General features: G+C 37.4%; 1 protein-coding gene across 2 annotated transcripts in view; it reads left to right on the top strand.

Annotated features, from left to right (window-relative positions):
- The first annotated feature begins 419 nt into the window (after positions 1-419).
- LOC134497897 (ubiquitin-conjugating enzyme E2 E2) overlaps positions 420-26,424 on the top strand; it is a 136,809-nt gene continuing 110,804 nt past the window's right edge. Inside the window, exons 1-4 of one of the 2 annotated variants that reach the window (XM_063303896.1) lie at positions 420-732; positions 1,126-1,332; positions 14,033-14,216; positions 24,903-24,953. In XM_063303896.1, coding sequence (XP_063159966.1) covers positions 14,041-14,216; positions 24,903-24,953 — 227 coding nt within the window. In that variant the 5' untranslated portion in view covers positions 420-732; positions 1,126-1,332; positions 14,033-14,040. The remainder of the gene's footprint in view (positions 733-1,125; positions 1,333-14,032; positions 14,217-24,902; positions 24,954-26,424) is intronic. The other variant, XM_063303895.1, reaches the window with a different exon arrangement.

Below are 26,424 nucleotides of genomic sequence, written 5' to 3' on the forward strand. Positions count from 1 at the left end.
GCCCTCTTCGCGTGGGCTAAGTGATCTTCTCCCCTTCACAAGATCAAGTGTTAGCCCTATTATTCTCTCACTCCTAAACTTGGTCTCCTCTCGGCTGTTAACCCAAACCAGCTTATAGAGCCTGCGGAAGTCAGCCTTTCCTTCAAGCAACCACCCTGGCATTCCCCCTCCCCCACACTCTGCCACACCCCCTCCCTTTTCACCTCGGTTTCACCCACGGAACAGCGTCTATCTCCCCTTCCCTGCGCTACCCGTTTCTCTCCAAATCGACCTCCTCTCTCCCGCCTTACCTCAGCCTCACTTTCCCTTTAAACTCGTGCTTTTGCCCCCGCCCTCCCGGCCGCCTCGTTTCCTCGCGGCCGCGCGCACTCGCTCCCGACTCCTCAGCTACTTTTCCTCGCGCCGTCATTCTGCCAGCCCGCGTGCTCAGGCGCGCCGCCGCCTCGTCCTTCCCTTCCCCCAGCTCCAGCCCAACTCTTGGCTTAATTGGGCCAGTCGGGAACGCGCGTCCGCGCGGCGGGTTTACTTTTCTTCAGGCGGCGGCGAAAGCGGTAGCTGGAGAAGTCACCGTCGAGGGTGGGTGAAAGAGTGGCGGGCGCGTATGTCTCCGTGACCGGCCGTGAAGAGGCACTCCTCACCCCCTGCTGGGCGCCCCCTCCCCTGGCTAAGGATTGACACGCAGCGCACCGAAGCTGGAGGGCGAAAGACCCGCGCCTGCCCCTCCTCCCACAGGTAAAAGCGCTCGCTTCCCCCCTTTCCCACTCCTGAAAGTGCCCCCTCCTCAAATACAATCGCTCCCTATTAATCTGGCCCCGCCTACCGCAGCAAGCAGAGCTAACCCCCTTCCGCTCCATGATGTTGATTGCCCACGAGGCAGGACCCCCCGCCCCCACTCACTTGGTGTTTTCCTTGAGGCTAAAACGACCCTCAGCTCCCAGTTAATCTTTTCTGCATCCCTCTTAATGTAGTCAGGGCTCCAATAACATGCAAGTAGTTCCCGTTCCATTCTGGTTCCTCCCGCCCCCATTTCTTTCCTTCTGCCCAATCTTTACAGCAGCTATTTACCCTCCCCCTCCGTCGTTCTTCCCTCCCTCGTTCTCTCTCACCCCTTCGTCTCTCCCACAGACATCATCAATTCCTCTGTACCCCAGTGCCATCCCTTTAATTGCCAGCTGGCTGCCAATACTATCCAAGACCAAATGCCCTTTCATCACCCTTCTGTACTCGCAAGAGAGAAAGGTGGATTTGATTCTCCCAGTGCTTTTATGCACACTGAAGTGGAAATTCTGACCCATATTATAATGGGCTATTTGGGTATCACTGATGACTAACGTATGTAGGACATTTGTAAAGCAAAAAATAAAAAAAAATAGTGCTTCTTGGATAGATTTGTGCATGTCAAGTGTGCAATCCTTTTTCATATAGCATGCTCTGTCTACTTCCATCAATCAAACAGTGCTGCTCTGGCCTGCTAACTTCCTGTGGCAAACACTCCTAAAATACTGATGATGTTACCTAGTTGGGTAATAAAATGTATACAAGCAAACAACCAAGCTCAGAAAGCACCAAGGAATGCACTCCTAAAATAGTTTTTGCTGTCCTACTTAATCCTCACAAACAATAGCTTATCAATTTTTAGTTTTTATTTAATTTTTTTAAACCAATTTTTAAAAGTACACATTCATTTCTTATCTCTTAATCCTGTCAAATAAAGATTGGATCACAACCAATCTTTCAATGTCCTCTTAAATTATAACCTTTTCCAGAGCAATGCTGTCATTGGCCTAGATATTCTAACAAGTAATTTCTAACACAGAGTTCCTTCCTAAACTCAAAATCACTCCATTGCCCTCTTCGATGCTAATAGCCCATTATCTTCCAAATGTCATAATTTACCATGACAAAGAAATACTCTTATACCAAATCACCCTAATTTCTGACTTGAGCTAGTTACACAAAATGTCTTCTGATCTGTGATTTTAGGATAACAGTATATATAGGATCACTATACTAACAGCGCATGCAACCCAAACTTGTTTAAGAAGTAAGCGACAGTGAGGTTCACCTCAAGGTAAGGAATACAGTAATTCGACCTTAGGATTGTTTTTCATTTGATTAGTTTTCCATATGAACTATTTCTTTATAAAAATACCTGACTCTGTATTGCCCTTTGTAACAGGAATTTTATGTTACTCTGATATAAAATAATAGATACTCATGTATTTTTCTTATCTGACAGTCTTCCACTGGTGTGCAGCTTCTTATGCAGAAGTGGTATTGATGTAGAAAATTTATTATATGCAACCTAGTACTAGATTTCTTCTTCCTGAGACAATCCTTCAGTCTGTATAATCTATTGTCAGTAAATCCCACATCACTCTCAATCATTCCTACATTCTCAGTGGACCATTTTTCATCAACAGCACCAGCATTCCTGCAGCTTCTTCACTGTTTCTTTTAAGCGACTCAGCCAGCCTAACAAGTTTTTCCCCCTTAAAAAGGGGGAAATTTTTCATTTCAGTTTTTACGTCATTCTTATTTTTCCCCTTTTTAATGATGTCTTTTAAATTTTAAACATTTTTATGATAACCCTGTGTTCTGTTACTCTATCATGTACTGAGGGGAATTAGTTGATTTATTTATGAAAATGATATTCCCATGATAATCTGTGACTACTGCTATCACTATCCTGTTAGTGTTTAACCTTTATTATCTTACTACTTGTTATATGTCGGTAATCACCTTTTATCTCCATAATACAAAATAAATCCTTTCTTCCTTTCTAGTTAAGTGAAACAAGTATTTTAGTAAGAAATGGTGTGTGAACCGAACTATCTGTGATAGATATTTAAGTTCTCAAACAGAAGAAAAGGTCAAACAACTTCCCCTTCCCCCTTTTTAACACAGAGGTCAGAGAAGTGTGAGAGCACACAGTTTAGGCTTTTGTATAATGGCATTTTGTGATGGGAAATTTCTAAGCTTGCCTCCCACCCCCACTTTACTGATGTCCTTTCTGATATACCCATGATATGTATTCCAGGCTAGCCTCAGGCCTCTTAATCTCATCTCCTGCCATGCTCCACTATTTATTTCCACCTATTTCCTTTATCCTTTGTTAGTAGTTTAAATACCATTTTCTTTTTTTACCCCATTTTCTCTTTGTGCCTTTCCAAAAGATATGCTTGAAAAATGGAAGATGCCACATTTAAAAAGTGTGCATTTTAACCTCTTGCTCTTTCCAGTGCTGCATAATTATGTCTATGACATGTGGCTCTTCATTCCCTCTAGGGAGATAGAAAAATAGGCAGCTTGTATGAATCTATTCCCTGTGTCAGCTGCTTTACTCTTTTCTCTCCCACCTCCAGAATCTCAAACCCTAGCCTACTTGAGTATAAACCAAGGTCCCCTATTCTCCTCCTCCTCCCCATATACCAGTGTTTTTACATTCTTATCCTGATTAGCTCCCAATAAAGAAGTGGATAGGCTGGCTGCTGCTCTATAAGGACCTGGAATAAATGTTCAATTCATTTTTGCTTCCTTGAAATTAAAGATGCTTGAGGAAGACATCACTATCTTCTGTTGCCACTAAATCACAGTTGCATGTTCCTCAAGTTCTGCTCATTCTTGTGGAGGGTGTTGAAAGGGCAGACTTGGGAAAAAGGATGAGGTCTCCAGTTATTTATTAAAATTCATAGAGACCCCAGATTCTGTGATACCCAAGTTTGTTTCATTCTCTTGTCTTCTTAACCTCTCTGATCACATTACATCCCTGCTTCTTTTAGCAGATCCTTAAATCCTTTCCCTGCATGTGGAGCAATTTAATAGAAGGGATTTAGGCTGTGTCTCTTTTTTAAAAACTGTTGCATTGTGACTTAACCTTGAGGCTACTTGATTGTATGTGGTGTTAATAGCAGCAATAAAATGTTTTCCTATTGCGTCACTCTCCACGGTTGACTGTTTGTGTTTTGTTTTCTTTTGGCAACACGTAAAACACTGAATTTCACATGTTTTTATATTGAAAACATTTGTTCCAAACATTTATATTTAGTTGTTGTTTATTCGTTTAGTCGCTTCCGAGTCTTCGTGACTTCATGGACCAGCCCATGTCAGAGCTTCCTGTCAGTCGTCAACACCCCCAGGGACGAGTCCGTCACCTCTAGAATATCATCCATCCATCTTGCCCTTGGTCGGCCCATCTTCCTTTTGCCCTCCACTCTCCCTAGCATCAGCATCTTCTCCAGGGTGTCCTGTCTTCTCATTATGTGGCCAAAGTATTTCAGTTTTGCCTTTAATATCATTCCTCAAGCGAGCAGTCTGGCTTTATTTCCTGGAGGATGGACTGGTTTGATCTTCTTGCAGTCCAAGGCACTCTCAGAATTTTCCTCCAACACCACAGTCCCAAAGCATCTATCTTCCTTCGCTCAGCCTTCCTTATGGTCCAGCTCTCGTAGCCATATGTTACTACGGGGAGCACCATTGCTTTAACTATGCGGACCTTTGTTGTCAGTGTGATGTCTCTGCTCTTAACTATTTTATCGAGATTGGTCATTGCTCTTCTCCCAAGGATTAAGCGTCTTCTCATTTCCTGACTGCAGTCAGCATCTGCAGTAATCTTCGCACCTAGAAATATGTCTTTCACTGCTTCTACATTTTCTCCCTCTATTTGCCAGTTATCAATCAAGCTGGTTGCCATAATCTTGGTTTTTTTGAGGTTTAGCTGCAAGCCAGCTTTTGCACTTTCTTCTTTCACCTTCATCATAAGGCTCCTCAGTTCCTCTTCGCTTTCAGCCATCGGAGTGGTATCATCTGCATATCTGAGATTGTTAATGTTTCTTCCAGAGGTTTTAACTCCAGCCTTGGATTCCTCAAGCCCAGCATGTCGCATGATGTGTTCTGCGTACAAGTTGAATAGGTAGGGTGAGAGTATACAGCCCTGCCGTACTCCTTTCCCAATCTTAAACCAGTCCGTTGTTCCATGGTCTGTTCTTACTGTTGCTACTTGGTCGTTATACAGATTCTCCAGGAGGTATACAAGATGACTTGGTATCCCCATACCACTAAGAACTTGCCACAATTTGTTATGGTCCACACAGTCAAAGGCTTTAGAATAGTCAATAAAACAGAAATAGATGTTTTTCTGAAACTCCCTGGCTTTTTCCATTATCCAGCGGATATTGGCAATTTGGTCCCTAGTTCCTCTGCCTTTTATAAACCCAGCTTGTACATCTGGCAATTCTCGCTCCATGAATTGCTGAAGTCTACCTTGCAGGATCTTGAGCATTACCTTACTGGCATGTGAAATGAGTGCCACTGTTCAATAGTTTGAACATTCTTTAGTGTTTCCCTTTTTTGGTATGGGGAGATAAGCTGATTTTTTTCAGTCTGATGGCCATTCTTGTGTTTTCCAAATTTGCTGGCATATAGCATGCATTACCTTGACAGCATCATCTTGCAAGATTTTGAACAGTTCAGCTGGGATGCCGTCGTCTCCTGCTGCCTTGTTATTAGCAATGCTTCTTAAGGCCCATTCAACCTCACTCTTCAGGATGTCTGGCTCTAGCTCACTGACCACACCGTCAAAGCTATCCCCGATATTGTTATCCTTCCTATACAGGTCTTCTGTATATTCTTGCCACCTTTTCTTGATCTCTTCTTCTTCTGTTAGGTCCTTGCCATCTTTGTTTTTGATCATACCCATTTTTGCCTGGAATTTACCTCCAATGTTTCTAATTTTCTGGAAGAGGTCTCTTGTCCTTCCTATTCTATTGTCTTCTTCCACTTCCGCGCATTGCTTGTTTAAAAATAATTCCTTATCTCTTCTGGCTAACCTCTGGAATTTTGCATTTAATTGGGCATATCTCCCCCTATCACTGTTGCCTTTTGCTTTCCTTCTTTCTTGGGCTACTTCTAGTGTCTCAGCAGACAGCCATTTTGCCTTCTTGGTTTTCTCTTTCTTTGGGATGTATTTTGTTGCCTCCTCTTGAACAATGTTGCAGACTTCTGTCCAGAGTTCTTCCGGGACCCTATCTACTAAGTCCAGTCCCTTAAATCTATTCTTCACCTCCACTGCATATTCCTTAGGAATATTAGTGAGCTCATATGTAGTGGATCTGTGGGTCTCTCGCCTAATCTCTTTAGTCTGATCCTAAATTGTGCAAGAAGAAGTTCGTGATCTGAACTACAGTCAGCTCCAGGTCTTGTTTTTACCGACTGTATAGATGTCCGCCACCTTTGGCTGCAAAGGATGTAGTCAATCTGATTTCGGTGTTGTCCATCTGGTGAAGTCCATGTATAAAGCCGTCTCTTAGGTTGTTGGAAGAGAGTGTTTGTTATGCAGAGTGAGTTGTCTTGGCAAAATTCTATCAGCCTATGTCCTGCTTCATTTTGTTCTCCCAGGCCATGCTTACCTGTAATTCCAGGTGTCATTTGACTGCCCACCTTAGCATTCCAGTCTCCCGTGATGAAAATAACATCTCTTTTAGGTGTGTTGTCCAGTAGGTGCTGCAGATCCTCATAGAACTGCTCTACTTCAGCTTCTTCAGCATCTGTGGTTGGGGCGTCTATTTGGATCACTGTGATGTTAGATGGCTTGTCCTGAATTCGAATTGAGATCATTCTATCGTTTTTTGGATTGTATCCAAGCACTGCTTTAGCCACTTGACTATTAATTATGAAGGCTACTCCATTTCTTCTGTGGTCCTCTTGTCCACAGTAGTAGATCTGGTGGTCATTTGATGTGAAGTGGCCCATTCCAGTCCATTTCAGTTCACTGACGCCCAGAATATCTATCTTTAATCTTGATATCTCACCAATAACCACATCCAATTTGCCCTGGCTCATAGATCTTACATTCCAGGTTCCAATGGTGTGTTGATCCTTAGAACATCGGATTCGCCGTTCACCACCAGCACCGTCGGCCGCTAGCCGTCCTTTCGGCTTTGAGCTAGCTGCGTCATCACGTCTGGGGCTAGTTGAACTCATCCTCTGTTCCTCCCCAGTAGCATTGTGACCATCTTCCGACCTGGGGGTCTCATCTTCCAATGGTATACCGACATATCTCTGGTTGTACTGATCCATTTAGTTTTCACGGCAAGAATACTGGGGTGGGTTGCCATTACCTTGCCCAGGGATCGTATTTAGTCTGACCTCTCTGTCATGACCTTACCGTCTTGGGTGTCCCTTCACAGTTTAGCTCATGGCATCATTGAGGTGCTCAAGCTCCAGCACCATGACAAGGTAACGATCCTTTGCTGAAGTTATATTTAGTTACAAATGTCTTAAAATGTAACTTGATCACTTCAGATGCTTTCAGTATACTACATGAACTTTGTGTAACTGTGTTTTGCTTGGGGGGTGAAGTGGGGGAAAAAGAGATAAGAAAGTAGATAGACAGCTAATGACAAATTTAAGCATTTATTTTTGGTTGTAAAAGCTGTCATTACTTATTGAAATAATGATATGTTACAGACTGCTGCTGTTATGCATTTCTATGATGAATTGTAATCCTTGAAAAACAAAATGTAATTGTTTTTCATCTATAGTTTTTATAGTACACAATTGTTAGAACAAGCATAAACTTGGAGAACACAAAGTGTTACTTTTTTTTTTTTCTGGCAAACCACTTAGAAGTACTATATGCACAGGTTTTGCTTTCCTTTTTAAAAAATGTGTTAATTAAAAGATCAATTTTAAAAGGAAGAATAATTCAGTTGGCACTAGAATATTGCCATTATTTATTGGACTTTTAATTTAACACGAAATCCATATGAATTAAATATGCACATCAGAATAGTAGTTTAAAATATTGAACAGTAATAATAGAGTAAATATTTGAGAATTTTTTTCTGTCTTAGTGAAGTTATATATTTTTATAAACAACAGTTATCATTTGCAATATTTATAATTATATTACTGTTATTATTATTAAAAACTGATTGGCCGCACAACTCCGGGTGGCATACAAAACTAGGGGGAAAAAACATAAAAACAGCTTAAAACGTTAAATCAGACAGCCCACCCTAAAATGATTTAATAAACAACAAAATCCACAAAATAAAACAGTGGTCTTAGACTAACAATAAACATCAACCCCAGGCCTGGGACCAAAGCCAAGTTTTGAAAAAATTAATATTACAAATGTGCTTAATCGGTGACATCTTTGAAGTAAATTATTTTTTAATGATTATTTAGATATTGCTCTACTATCTTTGTGATTGTCTCTGGAAAAATAAATTGCTTTTTACTTCTGGAAAATCATTACAAATATAAGATTAAATTCTAATTTCTATAGTGGTTTAATCTGAAAAAGTCTAATACTTTTACATTGTTTTTTAGCAAATAGCTGAAATTTGTTACTTGATTTGTTTATCTCCACCTTTTCATCAGTTTTATCCTATTATTCTAAACCTCTAAACCAGTTTTAATTACAAATAGGGGCTAGCCAGCAACAAAGCTAAGAGAGAGATGAGTTCTCTCCCATCTCACTTCAGGAATACCACCCAGTTCACTTGGGGGGGGGGAACATGGGTGCTAGTCTTAGACTATTTTGGCCTTACAGTCAGCAGTCTAATGAGACAGGTCAGTAGTAATTACTTACCTCCTGAGTATGTGCCTTGGATCATGTTTGCCGTGAGAACAGAGTTCAAGGCCATAGTGCTGGTAAGTACTGTTCAGCAGTAGAATCAAAAGGGGCTTTTCTGTGAGACAGATTGTAATGATTTAATCTTAGCCCAACTCACCTCACAGGGTGGTTGTTGTGAAGAAAAGAGGAAGGAGTATTAGGTATGTTCGCCACCTTGAGTTATTTATAAAAATAATAAAGGCGGGATAGAAAATAAAATAAGTACTACTGTTCAGCAGTAGAATCAAAAGGGGCTTTTCTGATGATCTGTCTTTTGTTTTTGAAGCAGTGTGCTTTATAGAAAGCAGGGTTCGTTTCATAAGAAATACATATTCATAAGAAATAATTGCTGATTAACACTGTTGTTTCTGGTATAACTGAGAATAATCTACCCATTTGATTATATTGTTTATATTATTCTACTCTCTAATTTATTAGAACTACTGTATCAGCTTACATACTGAAATATATATAGGAACTGATATTTTGCAGGGCCTTGAAGATTTGGCTCTCTTGGCTAGAATGGTTGAAACCATGTAGGATGTGTGTGCTTTCATTGCTGCCCAGTTTTTCATCTTTTTGCTTCTTTGTTTTTGTTGTTACATGGTTTTATTTTTATTCTCTCTCTTTCTCTTTGTGTGTGTGTTTATTTTGTGAACCACACAGTTGCTGGGAGTCAGGAGGTATACAAATTTAATACATAAATGCATAAATAAATGCATAAATATTAAATAAGTATTAGATATGTTCGCCACCTTGAGCTATTTATAAAAATAATAAGGGCGGGATAAAAATTAAATAAAATACATGAAACAGCAAGATTTATTTATTTATAGCCTTAAATCTTATAAGAGTATTGATCACTGTTAAGTACTGGCTTGCTTGGACAGAGTGGCTTGGTTTCATTTTTTTTTTAGGGTTTTTTTCCCCCTGTGATTCAGTTTTATAAAAGATTCTCAAGTACTTCCCAATTAAAGTAGCATGTTAAAATCATAAAATAAGTATCAAAATGATCAGAAATAGTGACTTTCAGGAATCACACTGCTTTGTGTGAATTATTTATAGAAGTTATTTCCAAGGCAATACTTAGATCAGGAGTATAACATTAGCTCCTTTTGGGTTGCTTGTAAATTTGGGAGTTGCAGCCACTGTATTGAAGGCATTGTGATCCAAACTCCAATCAGTATTGGGCAAATTGGTGCCCTCCAGATGTTTTCAACTACAATTCCTACAGTCCTTTGCTATGGACTGTGATGACTCAATCTCATTTAGAGACAAACATGACCTTATTTAGAAAAGATGCTGTGATTAATATTTCGATCCTTATATGTTTTCTTAGAAATAAAATGATTTAATTTAAATACAACTTCTTTTGATTGCATTTAGGTTAGGGTATGCACTTACCCCCCCCCCCCAATAGTTTTGGTTGCTGATTCAGAAAGTTTTAGTTCCTGATTCAGAAAATAATTCTTTTGACTTGGAACAAATTAGGGGCTACATGATTTGGCAGTCTGATTTCAAACGGATGTTTGGGAAACACAGCATTTGGGTTTAATGTTGTGTTTCCCATTGAATAGCATAAAAAAGTACAGATTTTTAAAAACGTATTGTCCCTCCTGAACGGTTGAAGCATGCATGGTTGCAGAAAAATAGATGCCATATTTTTGCAGCTAGACACCTTTAAATTCTTATTTCAATTTTTAAATCCTATAATTCTTTTCTTTTGATAATGTTAAATGATATCTGTAGGTATAGTTGTCCATTATTAGATGTAAAACACAACCCAATCCCAGACAATAGACTGATGTGATTTGTGTGTGTGTGATGTACTGTTAGCACTATTCAATCAAGAGGTGTTTCCAGAACTTTTCTAGTCCATGTTTTTGACTGAAGCTTAGCACTTCAAGGCAACATTCTTGCCTGAGCCCAATTTGTTCTATAGTTTGATTTTTATATGCACAACTATAATGTTTTCTATACTTCACCTTAGCGAAAAAGTGAAGAAGTAATTGTAATATATTCTATTTAAAATTCCAACAGGGAAGAAAAATCAATTGGCACTGCAGGAATAAAGAAATGTTTATGTAACTTTTATTGCGAAATATTTGTATTTATTATTAGATTTATATCTCATCTTTATTTTGTAAAATTCAATGCGGTATACATAATGCTCCTTCCAATTTTTCCTGCTTCAACAACCCTGTAAGGTGGTTTGGGCAGACAGAGATTGACTGCCCCAAAGTTACTCAGCTGGCTTTCATGCCCTGGCTTTCAGGGAGGAGTAGAACTCACTGAGTTTCCCAGTTTCTAGTTCAGCACCTTAGCCACTACACCAGACTGGCTCTCATTTAAAGCATAGAGATATAAGTGAGATAGATGGCATACAGTTATGAAGAATAAGCAAAATTTCCTAAAAGGCTAAATAATCTGAAATGCTAGTTTGCTGTTATTCATTTGATCATTCATCATACTTGCTTCACTATATTTTTCAGTAACTATGCCAGCATAAAAGGGGACGCGGTGGCGCTGCGGGTTAAACCGCTGAGCTGTCGATCGGAAGGTCGGCGGTTCGAAACCGCGCGGTGGGGTGAGCTCCCGTTGCTAGTCCCAGCTCCTGCACACCAAGCAGTTCGAAAACATGCAAATGTGAGTAGATTAATTGGTACCGCTTCAGCGGGAAGGTAACGGCGTTCCGTGAGTCATGCTGGCCACATGACCCGGAAGTGTCCCTAGGGACAACGCCGGCTCTAAGGCTTAGAAATGGAGATGAGCACCGCCCCCTAGAGTCGGACACGACTGGACTTTACGTCAAGGGAAACCTTTACCTTTACTTTATGCCAGCATAAGAATGAGACAGGATGGAGAAAATGAGTATATGCACAAGCTGTAGGGGACGATCTCTATTAGGTAGAAATTTTATAGAACTCTGCCTTGCCATTTTCTAAAATCTTCTCATAGGAACATCCCTGTTTTAGTAGGCTTTGCATAGCATTTCTATTGTTTTGCTCCTCATTGTTCTTTGTCACAGTTTTAAGACAGTTATCTTCATCTATAGTCTTTTGTTACAAGAACGTTGTCTTGTTATGTGAATGCTATATTTGTTCATTTTTTTCTCACAATATTCTGAAAGAGTATCTTCTTGTTGATATTTATTTTATCCAGATTTTCTCCAAATAATTTCAGACAGGTTTCATGCTGACATTCCATTCTATCATTTTCCCAGGTATACAGCTTCCTCTATCCAGCTGTTGTAGCCTATTGGTTCAGTCTTGCTCTTAATATTCACATCCATGGTTTTGCATGTTTTTTTCTGATTCTCCAGTCTTGTTTTACCCATTTTAAAAATCTCCACTCATTCACCATTCACTGACTGATCAATGCTTTTTGTTATAGCTAAATAAGTATCAGTTGGCACATATGTTGTAGCATTCACAAGTTACTGTATTTAACCACACATTATTCTCTTGGTGTTTTATAGCATAGAGGAATTAACCAGCTGGATCTGGAAGCTGGTATATTCTTCATGAAAAGGAGTGTCTTGGGTGTCCTTAAGGAGGCAGTTACTAAGCAAAAAGACAGCCTGTTGATTCTTATGCTTTTGATAGCATTTCTGTTACTTTGAGGAAATACAGGATAGGATCCTATGGTTAGAAATAAAAAGAATGGAGTTTAAGATGTTGAAGACACAATTACAAGCAATTCCAATGAGCAAGAAAAATGAAAAGGTTTTTTTCTGACTTAAAATATATAAGATATAGTACATGAAATGAAAAAAGGGACTACAGCTAATGAGAGTACAGGAAATACTGGAAAGCTGCACACACACACAGCTTATTCTTGCCCTATCTAGTCCAGCTTCCATTCTTCAATGGCTAACTAGATTGTTAAGGAAACCTATGAGTGTAGTGGCATTTCCCGCTTGCTTCCTAACTACTGTAATTGGTAGCATACAGCTTATGCCTCAGGACTTTGACGTGGCCATTCCAAAACATTAACTTTCATCTGCTTTAACCATTCTTTGGTCGTACGGCATGCAGATGTGTGAAGAACAGATCACATTTTAGGTCATATTTATGTGGAAATATTGAAAATTCAAAAGGGTTCACAAACTTTTAAACACCACTGAACATCAATCCTTCTTGAATTTGGCTAATCCCTTTTTATAGCAATTAAAATTATTACATCTGGTAGTAGTGAGTTCCACAGTTTTTACTACATGCTTTGAAGACAGTCTTGAGAATAAGAAATGTGGAAATGCTAATTCTTACATACTGCATACAGTAGTAAGTTGTAGGCTAGTGATTAAGTTAACTTTCCTAAAAGCCAAGCTTTCTAATTCACGTCAGTGAGCTGCTCCATAATTCTCCTTATTACTCAGGATATTCAAAGGGCTATGCCCTGTTATTAAAAAGAATTTTCAAGGCAGCTCTACTTATAGAGAAATTTAAAGAAAGATTATGGGGTATAATAGATGTCTTTGAGTTCAATATAATGTTCTCCTTTTGCTAGTATTAGAAGAGAGAATTCATGAATTTTGCTGCTTTTTTTTCTGGAAGGAAGTAGTAAGTTTATTAGTGTGATTGATAAAATTTTTATTTTGAATTAGGTACAGAGGCAATATTTCTACAGTCCATTTTGGATTAGTTCTAGCTTCGTGCTTTATATTTGTCATATTATTTTTTTTCTTATGACTAAAACAATGTAAGATTCTCATAGTTTTCCCATGAGGTTCTTTTGTGAAATATTTTTCCCTTTGTTAGAGTATTTATTTTTACTTTAGAAATGTATAAGGTCATCCAAAATCACAAAGACAGGAACAGAGTTTAATACTTCAGTTCAACTCTCACTTCTTTGGAACTAAGTCTCATTGGATCTTAATATAAGAAAGAGTGCATTACAGTGGTGGGACTCGGAGAGTCAAATAGTCTAAAGCCTCAAATGAATGTATTTAGAATTAACATGTGAGAATATTCAAATACATGTGATTTAATTGGCTATCCTACAATATTTTATTTAGTATCTTTAAAACAGGCAGCAGCATACATTCTGTGTACATTTTACATGAACAAATGTATAATCAGATAAAAGTGATATATGATTGGTAAAATAATAGCATTTGCCTTTCCTTAAAGAAGTTTTAGAAGACTTAGTAGACCATTTAGATAAAGCAACAAAGAGGATATTAAGACCTGAGGACATAAACACACCAGGGCAGTAGTGACTGAATGTAGTTGAAAGAATATAAAGGAATCTTGTTCAGTCAGAATTTCACATTGTCAAACTGGGTACAGCATTTCATAAATCAGAAGTTTAAGGCACAATCTTTTGGAAGTAGATGAATAATAAAACCAGAACAGGATGAATTGAAGTAAAAATGAAAACTGTTTTTAATATTTATTGCTTTCCATTTAGAATATAAGATGTCCACTGAAGGGCAAAGAGTTGATGATAGTCCAAGTACCAGTGGAGGCAGCTCTGATGGAGATCAGCGAGAAAGTATTCAACAAGATCAAGAAAGAGAACAAATTCAACCCAAGAAAAAGGAGGGCAAAATCTCTAGCAAAACAGCAGCTAAACTTTCAACCAGTGCTAAAAGGTACTTGCTCTTTGGGTTAATTTTCAGTTTTTTTTTTTCTTTCAATAACTATCATTGGTAGTCTTAACATATTTATAGTGCTCACTGGTTGATTGACAACTGATTCTGTAGAACTTGCAATAATGGTAGCTTGTTTAATAAATATACTGACCTCACTGTTATTAAAATTGGGCCATATTTATATGTTTAATGTATCTATGTGTGAGTGAGTAAGAGACAGACTATTTATATTTGTCAGTGTAACTTATAGTTAATTAGCCTTAAATATTTCAGACACTTCAGTAATTTAGCATGATAGAAGGATACAGTAATTCTTATTGCTATAAAATTCAGTGTTTTTTCCCTCAGTTGGTTAGATAAAATGTCAGCGTGACTTTTAATTTGATAGTGTTGAATGGCAGAATGTCTTAGCACTTTTGGCTTTCTTGCCCCTAAGAGGTAAGAGAAATTGGGAAAACGCTTAGAGGTTTTAGGCCATTTCATCAGTCATTTCAATGTAATGACTGCTGTACTTAGATTTTGTACAGATGGAGCTTGCATTAACAGGATTCCCCAAAGCTCATGGCTCTACAAGCCTAAACAGGGACATTCACAACCTATTAAAGTCAGAAAACTTCCTAGAATACAGTACTATATGTGTTTTTTGTGTAAAATTCAGAGCAATTGTTTGCTTCACCATTACAATTTTGTACCTAATCAGTAAATCTCTGACTGGCTAATGTGGAACTGCCAAAAATATAATTATTAAGTAGAGCTATTTTTTTCTTTCCTTTCAGTTCTTATGCATTACTGAATTGTACCTCATGCTGACGACACCATTTTGACATGCCATAATTCTATTCTTCTCTGTTCAGTTTATGTACTCCACTGTCTTTGTGAATCTATCATGAGTAGGTACTGTTAATTTGTTACAGTGTTGTTGAGATGATCTGCATATCCAAAATATTCCCTCAGCATTTAACCGTCTAGGAGAGTTTCTGAATGCAAAATACAAAAAATGCGGAATATAATTTAATAACCATTGGTCTTTTAACAAGTCCAAGTTGCAATTCTTCTTGATTATTTTAGAGGTGTATCATCAACAGCTTCAACCACAATTTGTAATTGTCAAGAAACTATCACTAGGAAGAGAGTTAATTTTCTAAAAGGAAAATATGGCTTTGATTAATGGAAGAAAAAGACTTTCCTGGTATACTCCTGTTACTAATTATAGAGTTCACCTTATATACTAAACCAGAGGTTTCATTCCATGGTCTAGGGACAAGTGATACTTTGGAAAGATTGTGTAGGTAGCCCCTTGTGCAGGCCAAAGTACTGATAATATAAATTCAACATCCCATGAGATCACCATATTTTGCAAACTTTGGGCAATCTTACTCTGTCTTGTGAGATTTTGGGGTTCTTGCCCCAAATTTCATGTTCTCAGCTGAAACAACAATATCACATGAGATCTGATGATATTGTAATGTTATTTTTTATTTAATTTTCTAGTTCCCCAGAAACCATGAGGGGACAGGGGTGTCATGTGTGCTATGGCAGCCATAGAACTTGCTGACTCCAAGTTTATGTGAAGGTTCTCAAGAAGATATAAACCATTTAGATGATGTAGTAATCCATTTAAACAAAAAGGTTGGAAATATCTATATTATACTGTTTTAGAGACTCAGTTTGTATGTTTTACATTGGCTAATATGACCTATCACCATTAATTGCACAATTTATTCATTGAAAACTTTTATTATGCCTTTCAAAGCATTTCCCTAAAGGGAAACTTTATATTTAGAAGCAGAGTCTAAATATAATTTAAGAAGGAGTAAAAAAGAATAATGTAAGTGATTGATGGAAAGAAATAAAAGACTAATTCCATCAATAATTAAACATTAATTTTAAAACTAAGGACAATAGTGTCTTTCTGCTGGTAAAATAAAAGATGCCAACAAATATTGTTAGGGAATGCATTCCACAATTTGGGTGTTACTAATTAAAAGACCTCTTTCTCCTTGTCACCTACCTCAGTTGGTGAGTTACCTGAAATAGTGCTTCTGATGTCTTTATTAACATAAAGGCAGCTGCGGTAGAGATACATGATTTTAACTGTGTGTAACTTTAAATGTAATCACTTACATATTGAATTGTGTCAGGAACCAGTATAGCTGTTTATGACTGATGGGACTTATTCTCAGTTTTGTGTGTGTGTGTGTGCACGCGCCCTCAAGTCAGTTTTTGTCTCCTGGCAACTTTCTGGACAAGTCCCTGCAGTTTTCTTGGCATTTTTTTTTTTTTTTTGGAAAGTGGCTTGCCATTGCCTCCTTCCTAGGGCTGAGAGAAAATGACTGGCCCAGTCACTTAGCTGGCTTTGTGCCTAAGGCAGGATTAAAACTTGCAGACTCTGGGTTTCTAGCCTGATGCCTTAACCACTACACCAAATTGGTTCTCTCCTAGTGCCAATTGGGGAGCTATGTTGTAGAATAAAAAGTTTGGAATGGGCCATGTAAGCCATTAACTTTAATCCTCTGTTCAGTACAGAAATTCAAATTAAAACATTTCTTAGAACTGTGTATATAACCTCTGCTTGAGGACGTCCAGCAAAATGTAGATAAGTCCTAGTTACCTAATTAGGAAATTACTTAATTTTGTAGGTAACTAGTTCTACTATCAAATTATTGTTACTGGTTTTTTTCCCCCAAAGATACAACTGCCTTCTTAAAACTAAGATAATTATTTCATGTCCTATGCATTAAGATGTTTGAAGATGGGTTATGGCTTTCTTCTATATAACAACTGTCTTTGGGAGTGTTCTCAAGGCCCCATTCAGACTTCTTAAGACTCAGTCCCCCCACTTTTTTTTTTCCACTTTGTCCTCACTCATTTAGTTTCAATTCCCTGATCATCCTTCTCTTTTTTGTGCTTGTTCCAATTCCACTGAAACATTCTTAAAATGTGGTGCTCAGAGCTGGACACAGTACTAGAGATGAAGTCTGTCTGGTGTTGAAAAGACTGAAATTATGGCTTCCTATGATTTGGAAGAGCTTTGTGTGGCGCAGAGTGGTAGGCGGCAGTATTGCAACCAAAAACTCTCCCCACAACCCGAGTTCGATCCCAGCAGAAGCTGGATTCTTGGGCAGCCGGCTCAGGTCGACTCAGCCTTCCATCCTTCCGAGGTCAGTCAAATGAGTACCCAGCTTGCTGGGGAAGGCAATGGGGAAGGCAATGGCAAACCATCCCGCTATAGTCTGCCAAGAAAACATCGCGAAAGCGGCGTCCCCCCAAAGGGTCAGACATGACTTGGTGCTTGCACAGGGGACCTTTCAAACCACATGATTTGGAAACTATATTTCTGTTGATGCAGTCTAAGATTGTGAATGACTTTTTTGCAGCCAGATAATACTGCCAACTTATGCAATTTCTGATTATTATGTCAATATCTTTTTCAAATGTATTTTGAATACATTTCAAACTAAATGTATTAGAAATTTTCAAACTAATTCCTCCATCCTATATCTATGCTTTTCTTTGTATTTCATTCTGTTATTTTCAGCCCATTTGTCTAAGTTACCAGGAATATTTTGAATTTTATTTCTGCTTTCTAGGCTATTAGCTATACCGTTCAGTTCTGTGTGATTTGCAAATTTGATAAGAATTCCTTCCAACCCTTCAAGTAAATAAGGAATAAAAATCCTGAATTACAGGATCCAAGATTGAATATGATGATGCTTTGACTAGAGTTGTTTAAGTGAGTTGTCAATACACGCCAAAAACATGCTACTCCATTTATACTTAACCGGCTTGCTGAGCATGAATATTACAGAGTCTTTGTCAAATGCTTTGCTGAAATAAAAATAGCTAACTATTTTTATTGAATAACTAACTATTTAATAAACTATCTGAATAGACTTCTGTAGCAATCATGTGAACAGCACACATTCTATAACAGACTAGGTAATAAAGCATAGATAAACTGAAAGAGCTACATTATGTTATCGCTGTACAGCTAAGTCTTGATTAGTGCACATAATGAATCCCACAAAGTGTTTGCATTTTTGAATATGCACTATCCAAAGTTACATTGCTAGGGAAATTTTGGTGATTGGTTCCAGCTTGATGGAAATAGGCAATGAAAATTTTTAAACATTTTATATGTTTATTAATGAAATATTACCGTAAAGGATAAAAGGTATATACTTATAATTTAAATTTATTGTTAACAAATTCATAGAGTAGTTATAGAAAGGGAAAAAAAAATCTGAATATCATTCCTAAAGGTAAGCTTACTTGGTTTTTAAATGAATCCAACCAACCAACAGTTGCATTAAACGTTTCTTCTACTTCATTATTTTTTTCTTTCACTCTCTTAAACAAATGTAAAGCTTTTGTCTGAATGGCTGCTCTGCTAAGGGTAATGTGTTTTTTATTGCAATCCTCAATCCATACAGTTAAAACATACTTTGTTTCTATCATTGTAACACTTCAACTCCTTGTAGATGTTTGCAAACCACAAAAAGCCGATGCAACTTTATTGTTTATTTATTTAAATTTATTCAAATTTTGCTACCGCCCATCTCCCCCAAAAGAGGGATTCTGGGCCATTTACAAACTTTATTTGTATACAACTTTATATTTTTCTTTTATTTCCCCTTACCGCAGATTCAGACTTTCCAACATCTCGTTCTATTTTAGAGTTCCTATGACCACATTCATGTTAAGTCACTTCAGATTTTTTTCTGTAATGTAATAAAAAGCCTCTTCTTTTTTGAGCTTGTAGTGGTTTCATCTGAAGGAATCTTCCTTTTGCCCATTTTGCACACACAAAGATAAACAAGTAGCAACATCTAAAACCCCAATCGTAATCTGATAACCTCAACTGCACATGCACTAGCTTCAACTGCTCATGTGCTAGCCTTGCATTAACTGAATTTGGTTCACATTAAATGTGACCTGGTATCAATTTATAATTCTCACTAAACTGAATATCGCATTATTTGAACTTACACTAATCATGAGCTAGCTGTATAGAAAAACACTTGTGACCTCAGAGGCTGAGCTAGTCATCACTGAACATTCTCTGATTAGATCCAAGTTCATACTGGCATATTTTGCTGTCTTTTTTGCTTGTAATTTTCCAAATGAAAGTATTTATTAATGAATAAAATGAGTTTTGTATACAAATGCATGTTTGCTGTTGAGATTTTTTGAAAAAAAAATTAAAATAGGTAATTAGATTTTGAATCTGGTAGATGTTACATAATACTAACTTGCAGATTTTAAGTATAGATAAAGATGAAATTCATCTTTGGAAATAATGTTGGTGAAAGGTCTGAAAGAAAAAAATAATCCTTGAAATGAGTTCTTTTGTTAACTATGCACAGTAAATCATATTTGCAACATACTGTACTTCTGCCAATGATGGACAAGCTTCTTAAAGCTGTCCTGAAAGAACTCCATGCTTTGTCTCTTCAATTACGTCCTGACAGTCCTTTTCATTTGAGTCAAACATGCTCACAAAGGTATTCCTTCAATTTTGGGAAAAGGTAGGAGTCACATAGTAACAAGTCTGGACTATGTGGTAGATGGGATAAGATAGTGAGATCCAACTACTCAGTTGCCCCTTGGATATTCCATGGCTTGAAGCTTTGCCTCTGAATCATAATGATGAGCCTATGTATTGTCAGCTGTTACAATGCTGTGAAGAAATTCCTCACCTTCATTCTGGTAGCATGACAACAGTTGCTGGCAAATTTTGACTCTTGAAGCTTTCATTTCTACCATCAACAACTGATGAATCCCATCTTGCACAAACTTTCTGATATTGAAGATCATCAGTAATGTGACCTCATATATATGTGAGATGCTGAGGTTGACAGCAGTTTCTCTTTCAGTGATTTGCCAATTGTTTTAATCAGCTCATTGATCTTTCCCATGTGAAATTCATTAATTGCTGTCACAGATCATCCACTTCATTCTCGTTTACACGAATCAACTTTCCCAGTTCATCATTTTTACATTTTTTGGCCAAGTAGCACATAGTACTCACGTCAACATAGTCATCTCTACATACCTGCATTCAAAAATGAATTTCAATTAGAGGGATTCCTTCAGCAATCAAAAATTCAATCACAGCCCATTGCTTAAAATGCACTGGCAAGTACTCACTGGAAAGTTGTACTGTATTTCATGAATAATAGTAACACAACCTTTTCTTATTCTTAGCCAATTCCCACAAACTAAAATGAAAAAAGAGAAGTTAAATACATCAGGCCTTCCAGAACATCAGTACTTGTCGTGTGTTTGCAACTTATAACACTGGAGATATTACTTTCCTTTCAAACCTTGTAATAGTAAGACTTAAAATACCTAAAAAAAAGTATAATGTGGTAGTTGAAGATAGTTATGATAGGAAGCCCAACAATTTATAGCAGTACAAAAGTCATTACAGCATGATATAAATTACATCTGGTTTTAATAAATTTAAGACTTGTCACCTAGTTCTCTTTGTATTTCTTTCCTCATCCTTTTCCTTCTTTTTATTACTCTGCAAACCATTCCAGGGCTCTTTCTGGATGATGAATGGGGTCAAAATTATTTAAATAAATAAGTAAACCTGCAGAGATCCAACATTGACATTTGGTGGTCTCATATTAGCAAAAATTGCCAAGACTTTTTATGTTGAAGAGCATGATTTTTAAAAAATGTGCAGTTACAGTCTCATATATTTGTATAATATAATCCATTTTAACATTTTAAAAGCATGTATTTCTATGGGGGAAAAAAATCAGTGCATATCCAGTTTGCACAGCACCTTTACTCTCAGAATGAAAATCTTATACGAACATAGTTGTAAGTAAACACCCTTAGATAGGGAATTGTATCTGATGAACCCTGGAAGCCCCAGTTGCCCTAGCCCAGCAGTGCGAAGCCCCAGGCACCCTCATTGTCCTCCATTCCAAGGGCCCGCTGCCCTGCACTCTGTACCCCAGCTGACCTTCACTGTCTTCTTGCTCCCACTGCTGACAAGGCATGCTCACTGGCCCTTTGCAAGGCAGTGGCTGGCCACATGGGGCCTACTTCCCCAGGTCTCGTGAGAAAACTGCTGTGCACGACCTCAGGAAGAAAGCCCCACGCGGCCAGCAGCTGCCTCACAAAGGGGCAGGCCGGGCGTGCTTGGTCAGCAGGAGCAAGACAGCAAAAGTTCCCTGGGGAAGCCAGAGCACAGGACGGCAAGGGCTGCAGAGTGCAAGTCAAATGGCAGAAATGAGGAAAATAGGCAGTTGGGGGGAGTTAAAGCACCCCTGTGGTCGTAAGTGCGGCCAGGCTGCCAAGCACCTGAATTTTAATTATGTAACTCTGGGGGTGCTGCAACGGCTGCAAGTTTGGGGGCTGGGTGTAAGTACCGTTCATTCAGCGCTACTGTAACTTTGAACAGTCACTGAACAAATGGTCATAACTCAAGGACCACCTGCAGGCATATTTTACTCTGAGTATAGAGTTTGCATTATAGCGTACGTATTTATTATGTCATATAGCATGCAGGCACAGCTGCTGAAATGTTCTTAAAGCTGATTACAGTATAATTCCTTTTTTAAAAAAAAATCCAAATAAGTTTGCATATAATCACAGATTTAGTCTTCAGATAAGTAATATTCTGTTTTAATAGTTTCCATTATGCTGTGCCATATTGGCCTCATTCAGTGCTGAAAACATTAGAAAACATTTCTTTTGGTCTCTTGAATGAGAATTTTGCATGAGGGTAAAATTAATGGGTTAAAATCTGATTTTCTTTTTCCTTAAGAAAAGCTCTCTTAATATTTGTATGAAACAATGAGGTGGACATACATTATCTATAAAATATGTTCAAATATGCAGTTTTATGGTAGCTTATCACACATGTGGTCTTTCCTTCTCTCTCAGTAAGAATTAATGACAACTACTTGAAAATATGATTGAAGTAGAATCTTTATCTCTATCTGGTGAATCCAGCTGAGATGTTGGGCAGTTTCAACTTCTTTCTTTGTACTAAGTGGCAATCTTTTGGGCATCCACACATTAAATGTATGATCCATAATCGTAAGAATTAATTTAATCCATAGCTCTTAATTTATATTTTAATATTACTGTTTCTTATTTCTCTGTTTATGTACCTCAAGTTGGTGAAAGATTACAATAAGGTTTTGAATTAAACATTATATAAAAGCTTACTTCCTGATATTAAGTATGCACTGAACAGGATACTTTCAGCCACCTTCACATGGTCCTAAAAGTGTTATGTTTTGAAATCATTAATTAAAGGTGCACTGGACCTTGCTCCTATACGTTCTGTGATCTAATTCTTTTTTTTATAATTTTTAATTAAAGATTTTTTAAAAATCTTTTTTTAAAGAAGAAACTGTTTAAACTAATAAAAACTAAAATAAAGTGAAGAAAAGAAAAAAAATCCAAGAAAAAGCTAAAAATACAAGAAAGAAAAAAGTAAAAGAAAAATAGAAAAGAAAGAAAAAAGATATAAAGAAGTAGCTTCTGATCTTCTTTACAGCAGTTATAAGTACAATTATAAATTAACCTCCCTCCTCTGGGGGGAGATGGGTGGTGATAAAAATTTGACAAATAAATGAAAATAAATAAACCTCTTACTGTATGGCTACAACATGACTCTCTTTCTGTAATCTATTCTGTCTAATCATCAAAACCATAAATCATAAGTTCATTTTTTTCTGTTTTAGGCAAAAAGTCTATAAGGGGTTTCTAGTCAGCAATACAAATGTTCTGGGATCTTATTCTTGGTTGAGTTACAGAGTGTTAGAATCCTTGTAACTGGCTGATTGCTAATCCTTGTAATTGGTATAAATGTATTTATGAAAGAAATTCTTCATCATGAATGTAATAGTTATAGATTGCCTTTATTTATATTCCTATATAATTATATTAAAGTACCATAATTTGCAGACTAGGTATTATTTTAATTCTAGCAGTGGAAGAGTTTGAACAGAACAAGGAAGATTTAAATATTCTTATGTTAAAGATGTTTTGGAGAAAGCTCTTCTGGAACAAAGATATGTTTTCATTTGAAACATAGATTTTATCTGGATATCATTGGAAAGGAAGAGGTTTGTTATAATTTTTAAACTCTTGGTAAACATGTGAAATTTAGAAGCATGACTCTTTTCAGTAAATAACATGGGTATTATATGTACAGACCCAGAATTTAAGTAACAGCAATCCCTGTGAGTCAGTTATTCTTCACATTTAAAATACCTTTGTGTCTGTGTGATTGTTTCCATATATATGTTGTTACATGCTTATTTCTTATTGAAATGTATTACTTTGTATCGAGGAGGTGTTTTATTGGCAAGAAAGCCACACAGTGACATAATTTGCGAGGAATTCCACATGTACATTAGTGGACATTAGGAATGTGTTAGCATGACACTATTGATTCAGTTGGTGCCACCATGGATAAAGTCAGGAGGGTTTACTGAGCCCTTTCTTCATCTACCCTAAACCACTCCCACCCACCACTTGTCAATGGGAAGAAGGACAACAAAAAGTGAGATGGAGAGACTGAGTCATAGAAAATATTCAATCCCCATTTTGTGGGACTTCTCTAGGATTTCATCTTTATTCCATCAGCCACCAAGAATGTCAACCCCCCTTAATCTTCCCATCCCTTTTTGATGACATAATGGGGTTGAGTCAAGAACTGTTTAGGCTGTTGTATATGACATGCTGACCACCTTACTTTTCATTTTTTATTAATGAATTATGTTCTCTGTGACTGTCTTTTGGAATGGAAACTACAAAAATGTTTTGACTAGGTAATCATTTCCCTTCAATTTCATAGCCAATAAAGACGTTAAAATGCATGTGTGAATTTAGTTATATGGCTTTAGTTGCAATCATATATACTGTACATTTAAGAATTAACTCAGAATAAACATGCAAACCACTGGGTTGCACATACCTGTGAAGCTGGTACAGAATGCAGCTGCCGGGGTTGTAAATAGTGTCAGCACACATAAACCACTGCTTTGGGAGCTGCATTGGTTGCTGGTGTGTTTCCAGGTGCAATACAAGGTGCTGGTTGTCACCTTTAAAGCTCTTAGTGGCTTGGGACTGGATTACCTAAGGGACTGTCTTTTCCCAGTTGTTTCTACCCGTCCAATCCGGTCCAGCAGGATGGGCATGTTCCAGGTCCCATCAGCCAAGGAATGTTGGCTGGCAGGGACCAGGAGACGTGCCTTTTCTGCTGTGGCACGTGCCCTCTGGAACATCCTCCCTGCTGAGATTAGGATGGCCCTGACCCTTTTGGCTTTTTGGAAGGCCTTGAAGACCTGGCTGTGTGCCCAGGCCTGGGGCCCTGAGTGTGTGAAGGGCCCTGTTTCATGGTTGTGTTAACACCAATGGCTTTTAAGATCTCTCAGCTGTATTTATATTTAATTTTTTGGTATTGTTTTTATTGGTGATTGCTTTTATTATTGTTAGCTGCCCAGACTCACTGGTTTGAGATGGGTGGCTATATAAATTGAATGAATGAATGAATAAATAAATAAAATATACAATTATGTGGCATAGTCTTTCATTTGCAATTAAAAGCCTACTTTTATGCCCTGGGATTAATTACCTTTAATAAAATTGGAAGGAAAATATTTTTTTAAATAGTTCTATCATTTTAATTTATGTTTCTTTTCTCTTAAGGATTCAGAAGGAACTTGCAGAAATTACATTAGACCCTCCTCCAAACTGTAGGTGAGTTTTGAATTTTATTTATCTGGAATACATATGATATTTTATCCAACATAAATGTTTCTTCAGTTTCATTAGACTTAAGATGAAAAGGTCTGGTTATTATTTAGAGTTGTTTTTCATGTGGCTAAATTTTTGCATACGTTATCCTGGAAAGATGATAATGATAACAAAATTAAACATATTGGTCAAGGAAGCCTTGGAGCAGGAAATACTTCACTTTTGTGTAGTGCTTTGGTTGTCATTGATTTGTGTGGCTGGCAGATTTCGTATTAAAGACATACTTGCATATTTGGGGGGCTTATTTTTCATCACCATGAAGCTCTTGTAGAAGCATAATAAATTTGTGTCAAATGCTGAACTTTTATAGGATTGAGATTTTGCCATTTCCATTTTTTATTCTGCGTAAATAGTGAGAGCATTTAAAGCTCCGTTGTATTTCAGCTAGTCTGAACTACATGTCTGCCAACTTAATATCCATCCACTTTTGGAATTTAGCCAAGGTTGTACTTAAATCTTTACAAGTATTTCTAACCATGAGAGTTAAATGTATATAGTCAGTAGTAAATTTAGGTTGCTTCTTTAGAAGTATTGTTTGTTTAGAAGTGTTATATGTCAGAGTGTGATGGATATTTTATTTAATTAAGTCTATATCTGATTTGAATTTAATACAATATATTATTTAATAAAAGCTGACTTTTTGATATTTTTAAAATAGTAGTCATATGTTCAGTCTTGGCAAATAATTCTAGAATGTCATGGAATATTGATGCTAAATTGTCTCAGGCAAGTTAGATAGAAATGCTTTGCAAAACAAAATGTCTTTATTTCAATTGTAATTTTGTAATTTCCAACTGAAGGTTTTATACTGTGCATGTCAAAGGCAAATGGCAGATCTTGACCCAGTTGTTGCTGATGACTCCTCTTAGTGAACTGATTTACTACAGTGCTGAAATATTTAGAGCAGAGCTTTCCAAATTTTTCATGTTGGTGATACACTAACACACTGCAGGTGTGGCTGTGTCACTGGAAGTCATGCAGAATCAGCTGTTTTGACCCGATTACACATACTGTGCATGTGCAGTACCTGTATGATCCCTCGACCACGTGACACAGCTACACACTGCAGCTGACACACTAATGTGTCATGACACACAGTTTGGAAAGCTCTGATTTAGAGGAAGGGTTATGGTGCTATATGTTTTCCAGGGAACTTACTTCAAAATGTGCGTGTGAATCTGCCTCTTGTTGTTGCAACTCTGACTGAAAAATTATTTGAAGGTGTATGATCATTTGAATCCCACTAATATGTTCTTCTTTACTCTTCACATTCTACTCTGCATTTTAAAATGCTTTGGCTAATAATAGTATAAGTCAAAGGCAATTAATGGGGGTATGACCAAGTTATTTCAATTTTTTTCAGTATTTTAAACCATTTCTGGGAGGTACAAATTTGATTAGGAAATGACTAATC

Source organism: Candoia aspera, chromosome 4 (assembly GCF_035149785.1).
Source record: "Candoia aspera isolate rCanAsp1 chromosome 4, rCanAsp1.hap2, whole genome shotgun sequence".
NCBI classification, from domain to species: Eukaryota; Metazoa; Chordata; class Lepidosauria; order Squamata; family Boidae; genus Candoia; species Candoia aspera.